Source organism: Watersipora subatra, chromosome 4 (genome assembly GCF_963576615.1).
Source record: "Watersipora subatra chromosome 4, tzWatSuba1.1, whole genome shotgun sequence".
Lineage (NCBI taxonomy): Eukaryota > Metazoa > Bryozoa > Gymnolaemata > Cheilostomatida > Watersiporidae > Watersipora > Watersipora subatra.
The window spans coordinates 31,774,064-31,797,483 of NC_088711.1; the positions used below are offsets into that span (position 1 = coordinate 31,774,064).

Below are 23,420 nucleotides of genomic sequence, written 5' to 3' on the forward strand. Positions count from 1 at the left end.
TACTATTATATCTGTGTATCCAGTCTATTATTATATCTGTGTATCCAGTCTATTATTATATATGTGTATCCAGTCTATTATTATATCTGTGTATCAGTGTACTATTATATCTGTGTATCCAGTCTATTATTATATCTGTGTATCCAGTCTATTATTATATCTGTGTATCCAGTCTATTATTATATCTGTGTATCAGTCTATTATTATATCTGTGTATCAGTCTATTATTATATTTCTGTATCCAGTCTACTATTATATCTGTGTATCCAGTCAATTATTATATCTGTGTATCCAGTCTACTATTATATCTGTGTATCCAGTCTATTATTATATCTGTGTATCCAGTCTACTATAATATCTGTGTATCCAGTCTACTATTATATCTGTGTATCCAGTCTATTATTATATCTCTGTATCCAGTCTCCTATTATATCTGTGTATCCAGTCTACTATTATATCTGTGTATCCAGTCTATTATTATATCTGTGTATCCAGTCTACTATTATATCTGTGTATCCAGTCAATTATTATATCTGTGTATCCAGTCTATTATTATATCTGTGTATCCAGTCTGTTATTATATCTCTGTATCCAGTCTCCTATTATATCTGTGTATCCAGTCTACTATTATATCTGTGTATCCAGTCTACTATTATATCTGTGTATCCAGTCTACTATTATATCTGTGTATCCAGTCTACTATTATATCTGTGTATCCAGTCTATTATTATATCTGTGTATCCAGTCTATTATTATATCTCTGTATCCAGTCTCCTATTATATCTGTGTATCCAGTCTACTATTATATCTGTGTATCCAGTCTACTATTATATCTGTGTATCCAGTCTACTATTATATCTGTGTATCCAGTCTACTATAATATCTGTGTATCCATTCTACTATTATATCTGTGTATCCAGTCTACTATTATATCTGTGTATCCAGTCTATTATTATATCTGTGTATCCAGTCTACTATTGTATCTCTGTATCCAGTCTACTATTATATCTGTGTATCCAGTCTACTATTATATCTCTGTATTCAGTCTACTATTATATCTGTGTATCTATTCTACTATAATATCTGTGTATCCAGTCTATTATTATATCTGTGTATCCAGTCTACTATAATATCTGTGTATCCATTCTACTATTATATCTGTGTATCCAGTCTACTATTATATCTGTGTATCCAGTCTACTATTATATCTGTGTATCCAGTCTACTATTATATCTCTGTATCCAGTCTACTATTATATCTGTGTATCCAGTCTATTATTATATCTGTGTATCCAGTCTACTATTATATCTGTGTATCCAGTCTATTATTATATCTGTGTATCCAGTCTACTATTATATCTCTGTATCCAGTCTATTATTATATCTGTGTATCAGTCTATTATTATATCTGTGTATCCAGTCTGTTATTATATCTGTGTATCAGTCTACTATTATATCTGTGTATCCATTCTACTATTATATCTGTGTATCCAGTCTACTATTATATCTGTGTATCCAGTCTACTATTATATCTGTGTATCCAGTCTACTATTATATCTGTGTATCCAGTCTACTATTATATCTGTGTATCCAGTCTACTATTATATCTGTGTATCCAGTCTATTATTATATCTGTGTATCCAGTCTACTATTATATCTGTGTATCCAGTCTACTATTATATCTGTGTATCTATTCTACTATTATATCTGTGTATCCAGTCTACTATTATATCTGTGTATCCAGTCTGTTATTATATCTCTGTATCCAGTCTACTATTATATCTGTGTATCCAGTCTATTATTATATCTGTGTATCCAGTCTATTATTATATCTGTGTATCCAGTCTATTATTATATCTGTGTATCCAGTCTACTATTATATCTGTGTATCCATTCTACTATTATATCTGTGTATCCAGTCTATTATTATATCTGTGTATCCAGTCTATTATTATATCTGTGTATCCAGTCTGTTATTATATCTCTGTATCCAGTCTCCTATTATATCTGTGTATCTATTCTACTATTATATCTGTGTATCCAGTCTCCTATTATATCTGTGTATCCAGTCTACTATTATATCTGTGTATCCATTCTACTATTATATCTGTGTATCCAGTCTACTATTATATCTGTGTATCCAGTCTATTATTATATCTGTGTATCCAGTCTACTATAATATCTGTGTATCCATTCTACTATTATATCTGTGTATCCAGTCTACTATTATATCTGTGTATCCATTCTACTATTATATCTGTGTATCCAGTCTACTATTATATCTATGTATCCAGTCTACTATTATATCTGTGTATCCAGTCTATTATTATATCTGTGTATCCAGTCTACTATTATATCTGTGTATCCAGTCTACTATTATATCTGTGTATCCAGTCTACTATTATATCTGTGTATCAGTCTATTATTATATCTGTGTATCCAGTCTATTATTATATCTGTGTATCCAGTCTACTATTATATCTGTGTATCCATTCTACTATTATATCTGTGTATCCAGTCTACTATTATATCTGTGTATCCATTCTACTATTATATCTGTGTATCCAGTCTACTATTATATCTGTGTATCCAGTCTATTATTATATCTGTGTATCCAGTCTACTATTATATCTGTGTATCCAGTCTATTATTATATCTGTGTATCCAGTCTATTATTATATCTCTGTATCCAGTCTCCTATTATATCTGTGTATCCAGTCTACTATTATATCTGTGTATCCAGTCTACTATTATATCTGTGTATCAGTCTATTATTATATCTGTGTATCCAGTCTATTATTATATCTGTGTATCCAGTCTACTATTATATCTGTGTATCCATTCTACTATTATATCTGTGTATCCAGTCTACTATTATATCTGTGTATCCAGTCTACTATTATATCTGTGTATCAGTCTATTATTATATCTCTGTATCCAGTCTCCTATTATATCTGTGTATCCAGTCTCCTATTATATCTGTGTATCCAGTCTACTATTATATCTGTGTATCCAGTCTACTATAATATCTGTGTATCCATTCTACTATTATATCTGTGTATCCAGTCTACTATTATATCTGTGTATCCATTCTACTATTATATCTGTGTATCCAGTCTACTATTATATCTGTGTATCCAGTCTACTATTATATCTGTGTATCAGTCTATTATTATATCTGTGTATCCAGTCTATTATTATATCTGTGTATCCAGTCTACTATTATATCTGTGTATCCATTCTACTATTATATCTGTGTATCCAGTCTACTATAATATCTGTGTATCCAGTCTACTATTATATCTGTGTATCCAGTCTACTATTATATCTGTGTATCCAGTCTACTATTATATCTGTGTATCCAGTCTATTATTATATCTCTGTATCCAGTCTACTATAATATCTGTGTATCCATTCTACTATTATATCTGTGTATCCAGTCTACTATTATATCTGTGTATCTATTCTACTATTATATCTGTGTATCCAGTCTACTATTATATCTGTGTATCCAGTCTACTATTATATCTCTGTATCCAGTCTACTATTATATCTCTGTATCCAGTCTACTATTATATCTGTGTATCCAGTCTATTATTATATCTGTGTATTCAGTCTATTATTATATCTGTGTATCCATTCTACTATTATATCTGTGTATCTATTCTACTATAATATCTGTGTATCCAGTCTACTATTATATCTGTGTATCCAGTCTATTATTATATCTGTGTATCCAGTCTACTATTATATCTGTGTATCCAGTCTACTATAATATCTGTGTATCCATTCTACTATTATATCTGTGTATCCAGTCTACTATTATATCTGTGTATCCAGTCTATTATTATATCTGTGTATCCAGTCTACTATTATATCTGTGTATCCAGTCTACTATAATATCTGTGTATCCATTCTACTATTATATCTGTGTATCCAGTCTATTATTATATCTGTGTATCCAGTCTACTATTATATCTGTGTATCCATTCTACTATTATATCTGTGTATCTATTCTACTATAATATCTGTGTATCCAGTCTACTATTATATCTGTGTATCCAGTCTATTATTATATCTGTGTATCCAGTCTACTATTATATCTGTGTATCCAGTCTACTATAATATCTGTGTATCCATTCTACTATTATATCTGTGTATCCAGTCTACTATTATATCTCTGTATCCAGTCTATTATTATATCTGTGTATCCAGTCTATTATTATATCTGTGTATTCAGTCTATTATTATATCTGTGTATCCATTCTACTATTATATCTGTGTATCTATTCTACTATAATATCTGTGTATCCAGTCTACTATTATATCTGTGTATCCAGTCTACTATTATATCTCTGTATCCAGTCTACTATTATATCTGTGTATCCAGTCTACTATTATATCTGTGTATCCAGTCTATTATTATATCTCTGTATCCAGTCTCCTATTATATCTGTGTATCCAGTCTACTATTATATCTGTGTATCCAGTCTACTATAATATCTGTGTATCCATTCTACTATTATATCTGTGTATCCAGTCTACTATTATATCTCTGTATCCAGTCTACTATTATATCTGTGTATCCAGTCTACTATTATATCTGTGTATCAGTCTATTATTATATCTGTGTATCCAGTCTATTATTATATCTGTGTATCCAGTCTACTATTATATCTGTGTATCCAGTCTACTATTATATCTGTGTATCCATTCTACTATTATATCTGTGTATCCAGTCTACTATAATATCTGTGTATCCAGTCTCCTATTATATCTGTGTATCCAGTCTACTATTATATCTGTGTATCCAGTCTACTATTATATCTGTGTATCCAGTCTATTATTATATCTCTGTATCCAGTCTCCTATTATATCTGTGTATCCAGTCTACTATTATATCTGTGTATCCAGTCTACTATAATATCTGTGTATCCATTCTACTATTATATCTGTGTATCCAGTCTACTATTATATCTGTGTATCCAGTCTATTATTATGTATGTGTATCCAGTCTACTATTATATCTGTGTATCCAGTCTATTATTATATCTGTGTATCCAGTCTACTATTATATCTGTGTATCCAGTCTATTATTATATCTGTGTATCCAGTCTACTATAATATCTGTGTATCCAGTCTACTATTATATCTGTGTATCCAGTCTATTATTATATCTCTGTATCCAGTCTCCTATTATATCTGTGTATCCAGTCTATTATTATATCTGTGTATCCAGTCTATTATTATATCTGTGTATCCAGTCTATTATTATATCTGTGTATCAGTCTATTATTATATCTGTGTATCAGTCTATTATTATATTTCTGTATCCAGTCTACTATTATATCTGTGTATCCAGTCAATTATTATATCTGTGTATCCAGTCTACTATTATATCTGTGTATCCAGTCTATTATTATATCTGTGTATCCAGTCTACTATAATATCTGTGTATCCAGTCTACTATTATATCTGTGTATCCAGTCTATTATTATATCTCTGTATCCAGTCTCCTATTATATCTGTGTATCCAGTCTATTATTATATCTGTGTATCCAGTCTATTATTATATCTGTGTATCCAGTCTATTATTATATCTGTGTATCAGTCTATTATTATATCTGTGTATCAGTCTATTATTATATTTCTGTATCCAGTCTACTATTATATCTGTGTATCCAGTCAATTATTATATCTGTGTATCCAGTCTACTATTATATCTGTGTATCCAGTCTATTATTATATCTGTGTATCCAGTCTACTATAATATCTGTGTATCCAGTCTACTATTATATCTGTGTATCCAGTCTATTATTATATCTCTGTATCCAGTCTACTATTATATCTGTGTATCAGTCTACTATTATATCTGTGTATCCAGTCTATTATTATATCTGTGTATCCAGTCTATTATTATATCTGTGTATCCAGTCTCCTATTATATCTGTGTATCCATTCTACTATTATATCTGTGTATCCAGTCTACTATTATATCTGTGTATCCAGTCTATTATTATGTATGTGTATCCAGTCTACTATTATATCTGTGTATCCAGTCTATTATTATATCTGTGTATCCAGTCTACTATTATATCTGTGTATCCAGTCTATTATTATATCTGTGTATCCAGTCTACTATAATATCTGTGTATCCAGTCTACTATTATATCTGTGTATCCAGTCTATTATTATATCTCTGTATCCAGTCTCCTATTATATCTGTGTATCCAGTCTATTATTATATCTGTGTATCCAGTCTATTATTATATCTGTGTATCCAGTCTACTATTATATCTGTGTATCCAGTCTACTATTATATCTGTGTATCCAATCTATTATTATATCTGTGTATCCAGTCTATTATTATATCTGTGTATCCAGTCTCCTATTATATCTGTGTATCCAGTCTACTATTATATCTGTGTATCCAGTCTATTATTATATCTGTGTATCCAGTCTACTATTATATCTGTGTATCCAGTCTATTATTATATCTGTGTATCCAGTCTACTATAATATCTGTGTATCCAGTCTACTATTATATCTGTGTATCCAGTCTATTATTATATCTCTGTATCCAGTCTATTATTATATCTGTGTATCAGTCTATTATTATATTTCTGTATCCAGTCTACTATTATATCTGTGTATCCAGTCAATTATTATATCTGTGTATCCAGTCTACTATTATATCTGTGTATCCAGTCTATTATTATATCTGTGTATCCAGTCTACTATAATATCTGTGTATCCAGTCTACTATTATATCTGTGTATCCAGTCTATTATTATATCTCTGTATCCAGTCTCCTATTATATCTGTGTATCCAGTCTACTATTATATCTGTGTATCCAGTCTATTATTATATCTGTGTATCCAGTCTACTATTATATCTGTGTATCCAGTCTATTATTATATCTGTGTATCCAGTCTACTATTATATCTGTGTATCCAGTCTATTATTATATCTCTGTATCCAGTCTATTATTATATCTGTGTATCAGTCTATTATTATATTTCTGTATCCAGTCTCCTATTATATCTGTGTATCCAGTCTATTATTATATCTGTGTATCCAGTCTATTATTATATATGTGTATCCAGTCTATTATTATATCTGTGTATCAGTGTACTATTATATCTGTGTATCCAGTCTATTATTATATCTGTGTATCCAGTCTATTATTATATCTGTGTATCCAGTCTATTATTATATCTGTGTATCAGTCTATTATTATATCTGTGTATCAGTCTATTATTATATTTCTGTATCCAGTCTACTATTATATCTGTGTATCCAGTCAATTATTATATCTGTGTATCCAGTCTACTATTATATCTGTGTATCCAGTCTATTATTATATCTCTGTATCCAGTCTCCTATTATATCTGTGTATCCAGTCTACTATTATATCTGTGTATCCAGTCTACTATAATATCTGTGTATCCAGTCTACTATTATATCTGTGTATCCAGTCTATTATTATATCTCTGTATCCAGTCTCCTATTATATCTGTGTATCCAGTCTACTATTATATCTGTGTATCCAGTCTACTATTATATCTGTGTATCCAGTCTACTATTATATCTGTGTATCCAGTCTATTATTATATCTGTGTATCCAGTCTACTATTATATCCGTGTATCCAGTCTACTATTATATCTGTGTATCCAGTCTATTATTATATCTCTGTATCCAGTCTACTATTGTATCTGTGTATCCAGTCTACTATTATATCTGTGTATCTATTCTACTATTATGTCTGTGTATCCAGTCTACTATTATATCTGTGTATCCAGTCTGTTATTATATCTGTGTATCCAGTCTACTATTATATCTGTGTATCCAGTCTACTATTATATCTGTGTATCCAGTCTACTATTATATCTGTGTATCCAGTCTACTATTATATCTGTGTATCCAGTCTATTATTATATCTGTGTATCCAGTCTATTATTATATCTGTGTATCCAGTCTGTTATTATATCTGTGTATCCAATCTATTATTATATCTGTGTATCCAGTCTATTATTATATCTGTGTATCCAGTCTACTATTATATCTGTGTATCCAGTCTACTATTATATCTGTGTATCCAGTCTACTATTATATCTGTGTATCCAGTCTACTATTATATCTCTGTATCCATTCTACTATTATATCTGTGTATCCAGTCTACTATTATATCTGTGTATCCAGTCTACTATTATATCTGTGTATCCAGTCTATTATTATATCTGTGTATCCAGTCTACTATTATATCTGTGTATCCAGTCTATTATTATATCTGTGTATCCAGTCTACTATTATATCTGTGTATCCAGTCTACTATTATATCTGTGTATCCAGTCTACTATTATATCTGTGTATCCAGTCTACTATTATATCTCTGTATCCATTCTACTATTATATCTGTGTATCCAGTCTACTATTATATCTGTGTATCCAGTCTACTATTATATCTGTGTATCCAGTCTATTATTATATCTGTGTATCCAGTCTACTATTATATCTGTGTATCCAGTCTACTATAATATCTGTGTATCCAGTCTACTATTATATCTGTGTATCCAGTCTATTATTATATCTGTGTATCAGTCTACTATTATATCTGTGTATCCAGTCTACTATAATATCTGTGTATCCAGTCTACTATTATATCTCTGTATCCAGTCTACTATTATATCTGTGTATCCAGTCTATTATTATATCTGTGTATCCAGTCTATTATTATATCTGTGTATCCAGTCTACTATTATATCTGTGTATCAGTCTACTATTATATCTCTGTATCCAGTCTACTATTATATCTGTGTATCCAGTCTACTATTATATCTGTGTATCCAGTCTACTATTATATCTGTGTATCCAGTCTATTATTATATCTGTGTATCCAGTCTACTATTATATCTGTGTATCCAGTCTACTATAATATCTGTGTATCCAGTCTACTATTATATCTGTGTATCCAGTCTATTATTATATCTGTGTATCAGTCTACTATTATATCTGTGTATCCAGTCTACTATAATATCTGTGTATCCAGTCTACTATTATATCTCTGTATCCAGTCTACTATTATATCTGTGTATCCAGTCTATTATTATATCTGTGTATCCAGTCTATTATTATATCTGTGTATCCAGTCTACTATAATATCTGTGTATCCAGTCTACTATTATATCTGTGTATCCAGTCTACTATTATATCTCTGTATCCAGTCTACTATTATATCTGTGTATCCAGTCTACTATTATATCTGTGTATCCAGTCTACTATTATATCTGTGTATCCAGTCTACTATTATATCTGTGTATCCAGTCTACTATTATGTCTGTGTATCCAGTCTACTATTATATCTGTGTATCAGTCTACTATTATATTTCTGTATCCAGTCTACTATTATATCTGTGTATCCAGTCAATTATTATATCTGTGTATCCAGTCTACTATTATATCTGTGTATCCAGTCTATTATTATATCTGTGTATTCAGTCTATTATTATATCTGTGTATCCAGTCTATTATTATATCTGTGTATCCAGTCTACTATTATGTCTGTGTATCCAGTCTACTATTATATCTGTGTATCAGTCTACTATTATGTCTGTGTATCCAGTCTACTATTATATCTCTGTATCCAGTCTCCTATTATATCTGTGTATCCAGTCTATTATTATATCTGTGTATCCAGTCTACTATTATATCTGTGTATCCAGTCTACTATTATATCTGTGTATTCAGTCTACTATTATATCTGTGTATCTATTCTACTATTATGTCTGTGTATCCAGTCTACTATTATATCTCTGTATCCAGTCTACTATTATATCTGTGTATCCAGTCAATTATTATATCTGTGTATTCAGTCTACTATTATATCTGTGTATCAGTCTCCTATTATATCTGTGTATCCAGTCTATTATTATATCTGTGTATCCAGTCTATTATTATATCTGTGTATCCAGTCTACTATTATATCTGTGTATCCAGTCTACTATTATATCTGTGTATCCAGTCTACTATTATATCTGTGTATCCAGTCAATTATTATATCTGTGTATCCAGTCTACTATTATATCTGTGTATCCAGTCTACTATTATATCCGTGTATCCAGTCTACTATTATATCTGTGTATCCAGTCTACTATTATATCTGTGTATTCAGTCTACTATTATATCTGTGTATCTATTCTACTATTATGTCTGTGTATCCAGTCTACTATTATATCTCTGTATCCAGTCTACTATTATATCTGTGTATCCAGTCAATTATTATATCTGTGTATTCAGTCTACTATTATATCTGTGTATCAGTCTCCTATTATATCTGTGTATCCAGTCTATTATTATATCTGTGTATCCAGTCTATTATTATATCTGTGTATCCAGTCTACTATTATATCTGTGTATCCAGTCTACTATTATATCTGTGTATCCAGTCTACTATTATATCTGTGTATCCAGTCAATTATTATATCTGTGTATCCAGTCTATTATTATATCTGTGTATCAGTCTACTATTATATTTCTGTATCCAGTCTACTATTATATCTGTGTATCCAGTCAATTATTATATCTGTGTATCCAGTCTACTATTATATCTGTGTATCCAGTCTATTATTATATCTGTGTATCCAGTCTATTATTATATCTGTGTATCAGTCTACTATTATATCTGTGTATCCAGTCTACTATTATGTCTGTGTATCCAGTCTACTATTATATCTGTGTATCAGTCTACTATTATATTTCTGTATCCAGTCTACTATTATATCTGTGTATCCAGTCAATTATTATATCTGTGTATCCAGTCTACTATTATATCTGTGTATCCAGTCTATTATTATATCTGTGTATCCAGTCTACTATAATATCTGTGTATCCAGTCTACTATTATATCTGTGTATCCAGTCTATTATTATATCTGTGTATCCAGTCAATTATTATATCTGTGTATCCAGTCTACTATTATATCCGTGTATCCAGTCTACTATTATATCTGTGTATCCAGTCTACTATTATATCTGTGTATTCAGTCTACTATTATATCTGTGTATCTATTCTACTATTATGTCTGTGTATCCAGTCTACTATTATATCTCTGTATCCAGTCTCCTATTATATCTGTGTATCCAGTCTATTATTATATCTGTGTATCCAGTCTACTATTATATCTGTGTATCCAGTCTACTATTATATCTGTGTATTCAGTCTACTATTATATCTGTGTATCTATTCTACTATTATGTCTGTGTATCCAGTCTACTATTATATCTCTGTATCCAGTCTACTATTATATCTGTGTATCCAGTCAATTATTATATCTGTGTATTCAGTCTACTATTATATCTGTGTATCAGTCTCCTATTATATCTGTGTATCCAGTCTATTATTATATCTGTGTATCCAGTCTATTATTATATCTGTGTATCCAGTCTACTATTATATCTGTGTATCCAGTCTACTATTATATCTGTGTATCCAGTCTACTATTATATCTGTGTATCCAGTCAATTATTATATCTGTGTATCCAGTCTACTATTATATCTGTGTATCCAGTCTACTATTATATCCGTTTATCCAGTCTACTATTATATCTGTGTATCCAGTCTACTATTATATCTGTGTATTCAGTCTACTATTATATCTGTGTATCTATTCTACTATTATGTCTGTGTATCCAGTCTACTATTATATCTCTGTATCCAGTCTACTATTATATCTGTGTATCCAGTCAATTATTATATCTGTGTATTCAGTCTACTATTATATCTGTGTATCAGTCTCCTATTATATCTGTGTATCCAGTCTATTATTATATCTGTGTATCCAGTCTATTATTATATCTGTGTATCCAGTCTACTATTATATCTGTGTATCCAGTCTACTATTATATCTGTGTATCCAGTCTACTATTATATCTGTGTATCCAGTCAATTATTATATCTGTGTATCCAGTCTACTATTATATCTGTGTATCCAGTCTACTATTATATCCGTGTATCCAGTCTACTATTATATCTGTGTATCCAGTCTACTATTATATCTGTGTATCAGTCTATTATTATATCTGTGTATCCAATCTATTATTATATCTGTGTATCCAGTCTATTATTATATCTGTGTATCAGTCTACTATTATATCTGTGTATCCAGTCTACTATTATATCTGTGTATCCAGTCTACTATTATATCTGTGTATTCAGTCTACTATTATATCTGTGTATCTATTCTACTATTATGTCTGTGTATCCAGTCTACTATTATATCTGTGTATCCAGTCTACTATTATATCTGTGTATCCAGTCTACTATTATATCTGTGTATCCAGTCTATTATTATGTATGTGTATCCAGTCTACTATTATATCTCTGTATCCAGTCTATTATTATATCTGTGTATCCAGTCTATTATTATATCTGTGTATCAGTGTACTATTATATCTGTGTATCCAGTCTACTATTATGTCTGTGTATCCAGTCTACTATTATATCTGTGTATCAGTCTACTATTATATTTCTGTATCCAGTCTACTATTATATCTGTGTATCCAGTCAATTATTATATCTGTGTATCCAGTCTACTATTATATCTGTGTATCCAGTCTATTATTATATCTGTGTATCCAGTCTACTATAATATCTGTGTATCCAGTCTACTATTATATCTGTGTATCCAGTCTATTATTATATCTGTGTATCCAGTCTATTATTATATCTGTGTATCCAGTCTATTATTATATCTGTGTATCCAGTCTACTATTATATCTGTGTATCCAGTCTACTATTATATCTGTGTATTCAGTCTATTATTATATCTGTGTATCCAGTCTACTATTATATCTGTGTATCTATTCTACTATTATGTCTGTGTATCCAGTCTACTATTATATCTGTGTATCCAGTCTATTATTATATCTGTGTATCCAGTCTACTATTATATCTGTGTATCAGTCTACTATTATATCTGTGTATCCAGTCTACTATTATATCTGTGTATCCAGTCTACTATTATGTCTGTGTATCCAGTCTACTATTATATCTGTGTATCCAGTCTATTATTATATCTGTGTATCCAGTCTATTATTATATCTGTGTATCCAGTCTATTATTATATCTGTGTATCCAGTCTACTATTATATCTGTGTATCCAGTCTACTATTATATCTGTGTATTCAGTCTATTATTATATCTGTGTATCCAGTCTACTATTATATCTGTGTATCTATTCTACTATTATGTCTGTGTATCCAGTCTACTATTATATCTGTGTATCAGTCTACTATTATATCTGTGTATCCAGTCTACTATAATATCTGTGTATCCAGTCTACTATTATATCTGTGTATCCAGTCTATTATTATATCTGTGTATCCAGTCTACTATTATATCTGTGTATCCAGTCTACTATTATATCTGTGTATTCAGTCTATTATTATATCTGTGTATCCAGTCTACTATTATATCTGTGTATCTATTCTACTATTATGTCTGTGTATCCAGTCTACTATTATATCTGTGTATCCAGTCTACTATTATATCTGTGTATCCAGTCTACTATTATATCTCTGTATCCAGTCTATTATTATATCTGTGTATCCAGTCTACTATAATATCTGTGTATCCAGTCTACTATTATATCTGTGTATCCAGTCTATTATTATATCTGTGTATCCAGTCTACTATAATATCTGTGTATCCAGGCTACTATTATATCTCTGTATCCAGTCTACTATTATATCTGTGTATCCAGTCTACTATTATGTCTGTGTATCTATTCTACTATTATATCTGTGTATCCAGTCAATTATTATATCTGTGTATCCAGTCTACTATTATATCTGTGTATCCAGTCTATTATTATATCTGTGTATCCAGTCTACTATAATATCTGTGTATCCAGTCTACTATTATATCTGTGTATCCAGTCTATTATTATATCTGTGTATCCAGTCTACTATAATATCTGTGTATCCAGTCTACTATTATATCTCTGTATCCAGTCTACTATTATATCTGTGTATCCAGTCTACTATTATGTCTGTGTATCTATTCTACTATTATATCTGTGTATCCAGTCAATTATTATATCTGTGTATCCAGTCTACTATAATATCTGTGTATCCAGTCTACTATTATATCTGTGTATCCAGTCTATTATTATATCTGTGTATCCAGTCTATTATTATATCTGTGTATCCAGTCTACTATAATATCTGTGTATCCAGTCTACTATTATATCTCTGTATCCAGTCTACTATTATATCTGTGTATCCAGTCTACTATTATGTCTGTGTATCTATTCTACTATTATATCTGTGTATCCAGTCAATTATTATATCTGTGTATCCAGTCTACTATAATATCTGTGTATCCAGTCTACTATTATATCTGTGTATCCAGTCTATTATTATATCTGTGTATCCAGTCTATTATTATATCTGTGTATCCAGTCTACTATTATATCTGTGTATCCAGTCTACTATTATATCTGTGTATCCAGTCTACTATTATATCTGTGTATCCAGTCTATTATTATATCTGTGTATCCAGTCTACTATTATATCTGTGTATCCAGTCTATTATTATATCTGTGTATCCAGTCTACTATTATATCTGTGTATCCAGTCTACTATTATATCTGTGTATCCAGTCTATTATTATATCTGTGTATCCAGTCTACTATTATATCTGTGTATCCAGTCTATTATTATATCTCTGTATCCAGTCTATTATTATATCTGTGTATCCAGTCTATTATTATATCTGTGTATCCAGTCTATTATTATATCTGTGTATCCAGTCTATTATTATATCTCTGTATCCAGTCTCCTATTATATCTGTGTATCCAGTCTCCTATTATATCTGTGTATCCAGTCTACTATTATATCTGTGTATCCAGTCTACTATTATATCTGTGTATCCAGTCTACTATTATATCTGTGTATCAGTCTACTATTATATCTGTGTATCCAGTCTACTATTATATCTGTGTATCCAGTCTACTATTATATCTGTGTATCCAGTCTACTATTATATCTGTGTATCCAGTCTACTATTATATCTGTGTATCCAGTCTACTATTATATCTGTGTATCCAGTCAATTATTATATCTGTGTATCAGTCTACTATTATATCTGTGTATCCAATCTATTATTATATCTGTGTATCCAGTCTACTATAATATCTGTGTATCCAGTCTACTATTATATCTGTGTATCCAGTCTACTATTATATCTGTGTATCCAGTCTACTATTATATCTGTGTATCCAGTCTACTATTATGTCTGTGTATCCAGTCTACTATTATATCTGTGTATCAGTCTACTATTATATTTCTGTATCCAGTCTACTATTATATCTGTGTATCCAGTCAATTATTATATCTGTGTATCCAGTCTACTATTATATCTGTGTATCCAGTCTATTATTATATCTGTGTATCCAGTCTACTATAATATCTGTGTATCCAGTCTACTATTATATCTGTGTATCCAGTCTATTATTATATCTGTGTATCCAGTCTATTATTATATCTGTGTATCCAGTCTATTATTATATCTGTGTATCCAGTCTACTATTATATCTGTGTATCCAGTCTACTATTATATCTGTGTATTCAGTCTATTATTATATCTGTGTATCCAGTCTACTATTATATCTGTGTATCCAGTCTACTATTATATCTGTGTATCAGTCTACTATTATATCTGTGTATCCAGTCTACTATTATATCTGTGTATCCAGTCTATTATTATATCTGTGTATCAGTCTACTATTATATCTGTGTATCCAGTCTATTATTATATCTGTGTATCAGTCTACTATTATATCTGTGTATCAGTCTACTATTATATCTGTGTATCCAGTCTATTATTATATCTGTGTATCAGTCTACTATTATATCTGTGTATCCAGTCTATTATTATATCTGTGTATCAGTCTACTATTATATTTCTGTATCCAGTCTACTATTATATCTGTGTATCCAGTCAATTATTATATCTGTGTATCCAGTCTACTATTATATCTGTGTATCCAGTCTATTATTATATCTGTGTATCCAGTCTACTATAATATCTGTGTATCCAGTCTACTATTATATCTGTGTATCCAGTCTACTATTATATCTCTGTATCCAGTCTACTATTATATCTGTGTATCCAGTCTACTATTATGTCTGTGTATCTATTCTACTATTATATCTGTGTATCCAGTCAATTATTATATCTGTGTATCCAGTCTACTATTATATCTGTGTATCCAGTCTATTATTATATCTGTGTATCCAGTCTACTATAATATCTGTGTATCCAGTCTACTATTATATCTGTGTATCCAGTCTATTATTATATCTGTGTATCCAGTCTACTATAATATCTGTGTATCCAGTCTACTATTATATCTGTGTATCAGTCTATTATTATATCTGTGTATCCAGTCTACTATTATATCTGTGTATCCAGTCTATTATTATATCTCTGTATCCAGTCTATTATTATATCTGTGTATTCAGTCTGTTATTATATCTGTGTATCCAGTCTATTATTATATCTGTGTATCCAGTCTACTATAATATCTGTGTATCCAGTCTACTATTATATCTGTGTATCCAGTCTACTATTATATCTCTGTATCCAGTCTACTATTATATCTGTGTATCCAGTCTACTATTATATCTCTGTATCCAGTCTACTATAATATCTGTGTATCCAGTCTACTATTATATCTGTGTATCCAGTCTACTATAATATCTGTGTATCCAGTCTACTATTATATCTGTGTATCCAGTCTACTATTATATCTCTGTATCCAGTCTACTATTATATCTGTGTATCCAGTCTACTATTATATCTCTGTATCCAGTCTACTATTATATCTGTGTATCCAGTCTACTATTATATCTGTGTATCCAGTCTATTATTATGTATGTGTATCCAGTCTACTATAATATCTGTGTATCCATTCTACTATTATATCTGTGTATCCAGTCTACTATTATGTCTGTGTATCTATTCTACTATTATATCTGTGTATCCAGTCTATTATTATGTCTGTGTATCTATTCTACTATTATGTCTGTGTATCCAGTCTACTATTATATCTGTGTATCCAGTCTACTATTATATCTGTGTATCCAGTCTCCTATTATATCTGTGTATCCAGTCTACTATTGTATCTGTGTATCCAGTCTACTATTATATCTGTGTATCCAGTCTACTATAATATCTGTGTATCCAGTCTACTATTATATCTGTGTATCCAGTCTACTATTATATCTCTGTATCCAGTCTACTATTATATCTGTGTATCCAGTCTATTATTATATCTGTGTATCCAGTCTACTATTATGTCTCTGTATCCAGTCTACTATTATGTCTGTGTATCTATTCTACTATTATGTATGTGTATCCAGTCTATTATTATATCTGTGTATCCAGTCTGTTATTATATCTGTGTATCCAGTCTACTATTATATCTGTGTATCCAGTCTACTATTATATCTGTGTATCCAGTCTGTTATTATATCTGTGTATCCAGTCTACTATTATATCTCTGTATCCAGTCTACTATTATATCTGTGTATCCAGTCTACTATTATATCTGTGTATCCAGTCTACTATTATATCTGTGTATCCAGTCTACTATTATATCTGTGTATCCAGTCTATTATTATATCTGTGTATCCAGTCTATTATTATATCTGTGTATCCAGTCTATTATTATATCTGTGTATCCAGTCTATTATTATATCTCTGTATCCAGTCTACTATTATATCTGTGTATCCAGTCTACTATTATATCTGTGTATCCAGTCTACTATTATATCTGTGTATTCAGTCTATTATTATATCTCTGTATCCAGTCTACTATTATATCTGTGTATCCAGTCTCCTATTATATCTGTGTATCCAGTCTACTATTATATCTGTGTATTCAGTCTATTATTATATCTGTGTATCCAGTCTATTATTATATCTCTGTATCCAGTCTATTATTATATCTGTGTATCCAGTCTATTATTATATCTCTGTATCCAGTCTCCTATTATATCTGTGTATCCAGTCTACTATTATATCTGTGTATTCAGTCTACTATTATATCTCTGTATCCAGTCTACTATTGTATCTGTGTATCCAGTCTACTATTATATCTGTGTATCTATTCTACTATTATGTATGTGTATCCAGTCGACTATTATATCTGCGTATTGAGTGTACCATTCAGTCAGCCTCCAGTTCAATGTTCTGTCTCGTGTACCCATCATCCTATTCGGTCTATTTTTAGTACAATATTCAGTCTGTGTACCCACTATAACTTGCTGTCTACATATTCTAATAGTATAATATTTTTGTCTGTATGTCTAGTATGAATTTGTTCTGTGTATCCAGTAGGACATTTTCACTGTGTGTCTTGTATAAACTTTTTTCTGTGTGTCTAGTATAACATTCTATGCTACAGGTAAGGACTATTCCAAGGAGGCAGCAGCCAGCACTAGTGCGGATAATGAAGCATTTGAGAAGTTGATAGCAGAAGTGAAAATAGAAGATTCCGAAGAGGTGACAGGGAAACGGCGGAGGAGAGTACCAAATTCTGTGAGTATCTATTTTAATTTTTACCGTTGAGAAGAAACTGGTCCGTAGCTTTTGGGTGTGCCGAATTTACGCCAAGTCCTCTGACAAACTAATCATGTACGGGTTCACTTGGATTGCTCAATTTTATCATGGCTTTAGATTGTTACACAAAGGCTTCTAGATTTGAAGAGCCTAGTGTTGAACGCTATCGTTGTTAATGCTATGGAAACAAAATAATTGATTGTCAACTTTTGAAGCATGTTCAATTGGCTTACCCGCAAAGGGTGGGAAAAATTCCATTTCAAGGAAACTCTTCCTCAATCCTTTATCTAAATAAGGTTTGTGGCTGCCATCCGTAGCTGTAATTATAAAGGAAAGTCTAAACTACTTTACATGTTTTTTTCCACTTTTTTATTCAGATATTGGGTAATAGCCTCTCTAGCTCCTTGTCTCAAGGCGCATTATACCATCTCAAGACCAGCATCACATTTTATTAGTGAACTTGATTATCGAATTATTACACATCATTCTATCTTAATGGAGATTCGTCCGGGTGAGGCTAACATATACGTGTGTCATAGAAAGATGGTTCCACGAAAATACTATATTAATACACGCAAGATTTCAACTTTCGAATAAATGAATACAAACGTTTATTCAAGATGAATGTTTGATGATTCTTGTTGCGAGGAAAAGTCTCGCAAGCCGTTTGTTTTTTATTTACAACTAAAAATTTAGAAAACGTGTGAAAAGTCACTTACAGCTCACACTGGGCAAATAGCAGTTGTTAACCATCACTAACTTGAAAACTAAAAGCTAGTCGTTTTCTATGTGTTAGGTAGTATTAAGCAAAATACTAAATAGCTGTCATGAAAAAAGGCAAGTTGAAGCAACTGAATTTTATCAAAAACTGGAATAAGATTGGTTGCACTTAATAAACATCCTATTATTTGATTTTATATACAGTGTATATTAGCTGAGCATGAGCGATGAAAAGGATACATGGCGTCAATATTTCTTATTGCGTTTGTCTAAAATTTAGTAAGTGATTATACATGTATGACCATGATTACTGGCTTGGTGTTATAAAATGTTTTCTTGTACTTGTAAGACAGTGATAGCATGGATAACATTTACACGAACTCGATTCATTGCTATCATGCGATTACGCAAAATTATGTGTTCAGCTTCGCACAACTTCATATGGACATTTACTTAAATCATAAATGAAGATTTACCTAATAATCTTTTGATTTACAAATCATGAAATAATTTCCTTTATGTTCTCATGCGGATGGCAACGAGTTGAGTTGGTGTCACTTCATAAACATGTTGTATTCAAAGTGCGTACATACAAAGTGGGTATATGCGTATTGATTCCTACAGATTCTCATGTAATGAAATAACTAGTTATACGTGTGGTGATTCTCATTGATTTTTTCTCATAAATCTCAATGAGATTTATCTTTTCAATTGCTAGGTCCCTGCTCATCATATACAACTGTGGCATGTCACATACAACTTTTATATCCAACTGTGGCATATGACTCTGACAAGAAACATAAACCTGTAGCATATGACTGTATATAAAACTGGCATGTGACACACAACCGCGATGTAAGACATAAAACTGTGACAAGAGACAGACAACCGTGATGTAAGACATAAAACTGTGACAAGAGACAGACAACCGTGATGTAAGACATAAAACTGTGACAAGAGACAGACAACCTTGATGTGAAACATAAAGCTATGACAAGAGACAGGCAACCATGATGTGAAACATAAAGCTGTGACAAGAGACAGACAACCGTGATGTGAAACATAATGCTGTGACAAGAGACAGACAACCGTGATGTGAAACATAAAACTGTGACAAGAGACAGACAACCGTGATGTAAGACATAAAACTGTGACAAGAGACAGACAACCGTGATGTGAAACATAAAACTGTGACAAGAGACAGACAACCGTGATGTGAGACATAAAACTGTGACAAGAGACCGACAACCGTGATGTGAAACATAAAACTGTGACAAGAGACAGACAACCGTGATGTGAGACATAAAACCGTGACAAGAGACAGACAACCGTGATGTGAGACATAAAACCGTGACAAGAGACAGACAACCGTGAAGTGAGACATAAAACTGTGACAAGAGACAGACAACCGTGATGTGAGACATAAAACCGTGACAAGAGACAGACAACCGTGATGTGAGATATAAAACTGTGACCAGAGACAGACAACCGTGATGTAAGACATAAAACTATGACAAGAGACAGACATCCGTGATGTAAAACATAAAACTGTGACAAGAGACAGACAACCGTGATGTGAAACATAAAACTGTGACAAGAGACAGACTACCGTGATGTGAAACATAAAACTGTGACAAGAGACAGACAACCGTGATGTGAAACATAATGCTGTGACAAGAGACAGACAACCGTGATGTGAAACATAATGCTGTGACAAGAGACAGACAACCGTGATGTGAAACATAAAACTGTGACAAGAGACATCTGCTATAAACATGCTCAATGTTCGAAACCCTTTTGCCCTGATTTAATTATGCAGGATTTTCAGCCATTATTGACATCTGTACATAGAAACTCCCATTAATATCTTGCTTTCTAATACTTGCATTAATGTCTTACCCCTTTCTCTCAGAATTATCACACTTACGTAGGTGATACGTCACTTAAACAAATCCAATATGGCAAGACAGTATCGTTCTGTTTAAAATTGCCAGAGATATGGTTATATTTCCAGTGAAACAGCTCAAGTGGTTGGATCCATTATATGTATAGATCCATTATATGTATACCTGCCTTTTAATACCCTTAAAATGATTTAGAATAATATCTCTTTTGTTAAACTATTTCGTGGATCTATTTTGTGGTTTGTTTGTATTCGTATACGACCAACATTTAACTTAAAATAGCTTAAGAAATTAAGTTAACTTTTTATAAGAATCTTTCCTAAAAAGATTAAGTTTCTAAAACCACTGTTTTAGAAACAGGGGTTAAAACTGTCTAAAACCAGTTTCTGTTTTTAAGAAAGACCAAAAAATATATATATATACCAGCTCTATATATAATTATATATATACACATATATATATATTATATATATGTGCATATTACACAGCAGCTTGCTATTTTACTTCTAATATTGCATTTCTCCAATTGCAGGGAGAGATATAAACATATAATATTTTCCTTTCATTATAGCTGTTTGTTGTACATAATAACACTCAGTACATTACAGCTACCATTACAGCTACCATTGCGGTTATCCTATTGCACTGCAGTGCCATTTGACTGCTAATATTGCATTTCTCAACCATCAGTACCCTTTCTTTTTCCATTATCACTTTGCTCGTGGGCTGTATGACAGGGGAATTTCTAGTGGTATAATAATTATAACAATATTTACAATAGTTATAATACTAATAATGTTACATCAATAACAATGTTTTCGTTGTGACTTGTGGTTACTGTGTTATTATGCTTATTGTGCCTATTCAGCTTTATGTAGCTTTATGTAGCTTTATGTATAGCTCTATGTATAGCTCTGACTTTATATATTGAATGTTTAATTAATGAGCAATCAGTCTGTTTCATGTAACTATGTAGTGAAGCAATACACCCATTAAATTGTCTATTCATTAAAACTTTGTCTTATTAATCAAAATATTATAGTTACCATGGTTTTTGTGACGGTTGCCTGAGAAGATTGATCATCACAATCATCAAAACTACACTCTGATTCGAAGCCAATAAGGATTAAATTCAATCAAATTTGTCTCAGATTCGTCCATGTTGTTATTTACAATCTGTGATTAAGACTTAAAAGCTTCTTGCTGAACGATGAGAATACTTTTCAAAAACTATGTAATAGCAGCCATTGTTTATGGCATATTGACGCCTGTTTGTCCACTACAAAAGCTTTACGGATTTTTTTTAATTTTAAAAGTGATGCCATCAAATAATTAATAACTGTATCTGGCTTAATAGCAGTTCCTTGTTTAACTTGGTCTCATACTTCGACATAAATGAAAAACGGTTCAATATAAAAGCTGTGGTCGATGGCATGTTGGCTGATGTCGCCCCACCTGAAAGAGAGTACAAAATGTAGGCGGCATCAGCATGTTTTTGCCTGTAAAGGGTTGAATTTATTTTCACAAATTTTAGGACAAACTAGTCAAAAAAATTTAGCTCCGCTCTCTATTGGAATGTCACCTCTAATAGAACGCCATCATGGGGAAGGAGTTAAAAAAACGCGCCATGGCGTTTCAGTAGCGGTTTTATGGTAGCTCCATCTGTACTCGCCTGCTTGAGTCATATGCTTGGTATGAAATGCCATGTAGTCTCATATAGCCTCGACATATACTTGTACATCAGTGAGTAAACATTTTAGTGTTGGGCCACAATCAGACCAAATTGTATCGGTTCTGGAATGCTTTACTGAAGTCAGAAGTTTTCCTACATCCCTGTTTGACATGATATTCTCAATTTGATCCGCCGTACTATCATTCCTGTATACAGTCAAACATGGATAACTCGAACTTCAAGGGACCGAGCAAAAGTGTTCGAATTATCAGAGCATTCTAGTTATCAGAGCACTGTCACAAGTCCATGTATTTACTTATTTATTAGTAGATACATGTACATATGCAAACTATAATATAAATCAAAAGCACAAATGGCTTGTTTCGAATTAAATGCTTCTAATGTAAAGTTTAAAACGTTTTTATCAAAAAGTATAGAGATTTTTCTATCACTTGAGATTGGTTTGTTGTTTGAGGTGATGTTATTGCCAGGACGTTT

The 23,420-nt window shown here is 31.4% G+C and overlaps 1 protein-coding gene across 2 annotated transcripts in view; it reads left to right on the forward strand.

The window, feature by feature from the left end:
- Positions 1–23,420, forward strand: part of LOC137393042 (chromodomain-helicase-DNA-binding protein 1-like) — a 103,632-nt gene that overhangs the window by 55,744 nt on the left and 24,468 nt on the right. For both annotated transcript variants that reach the window (XM_068079429.1, XM_068079430.1), the window contains one exon: positions 18,472–18,605. In XM_068079429.1, coding sequence (XP_067935530.1) covers positions 18,472–18,605 — 134 coding nt within the window. The remainder of the gene's footprint in view (positions 1–18,471; positions 18,606–23,420) is intronic.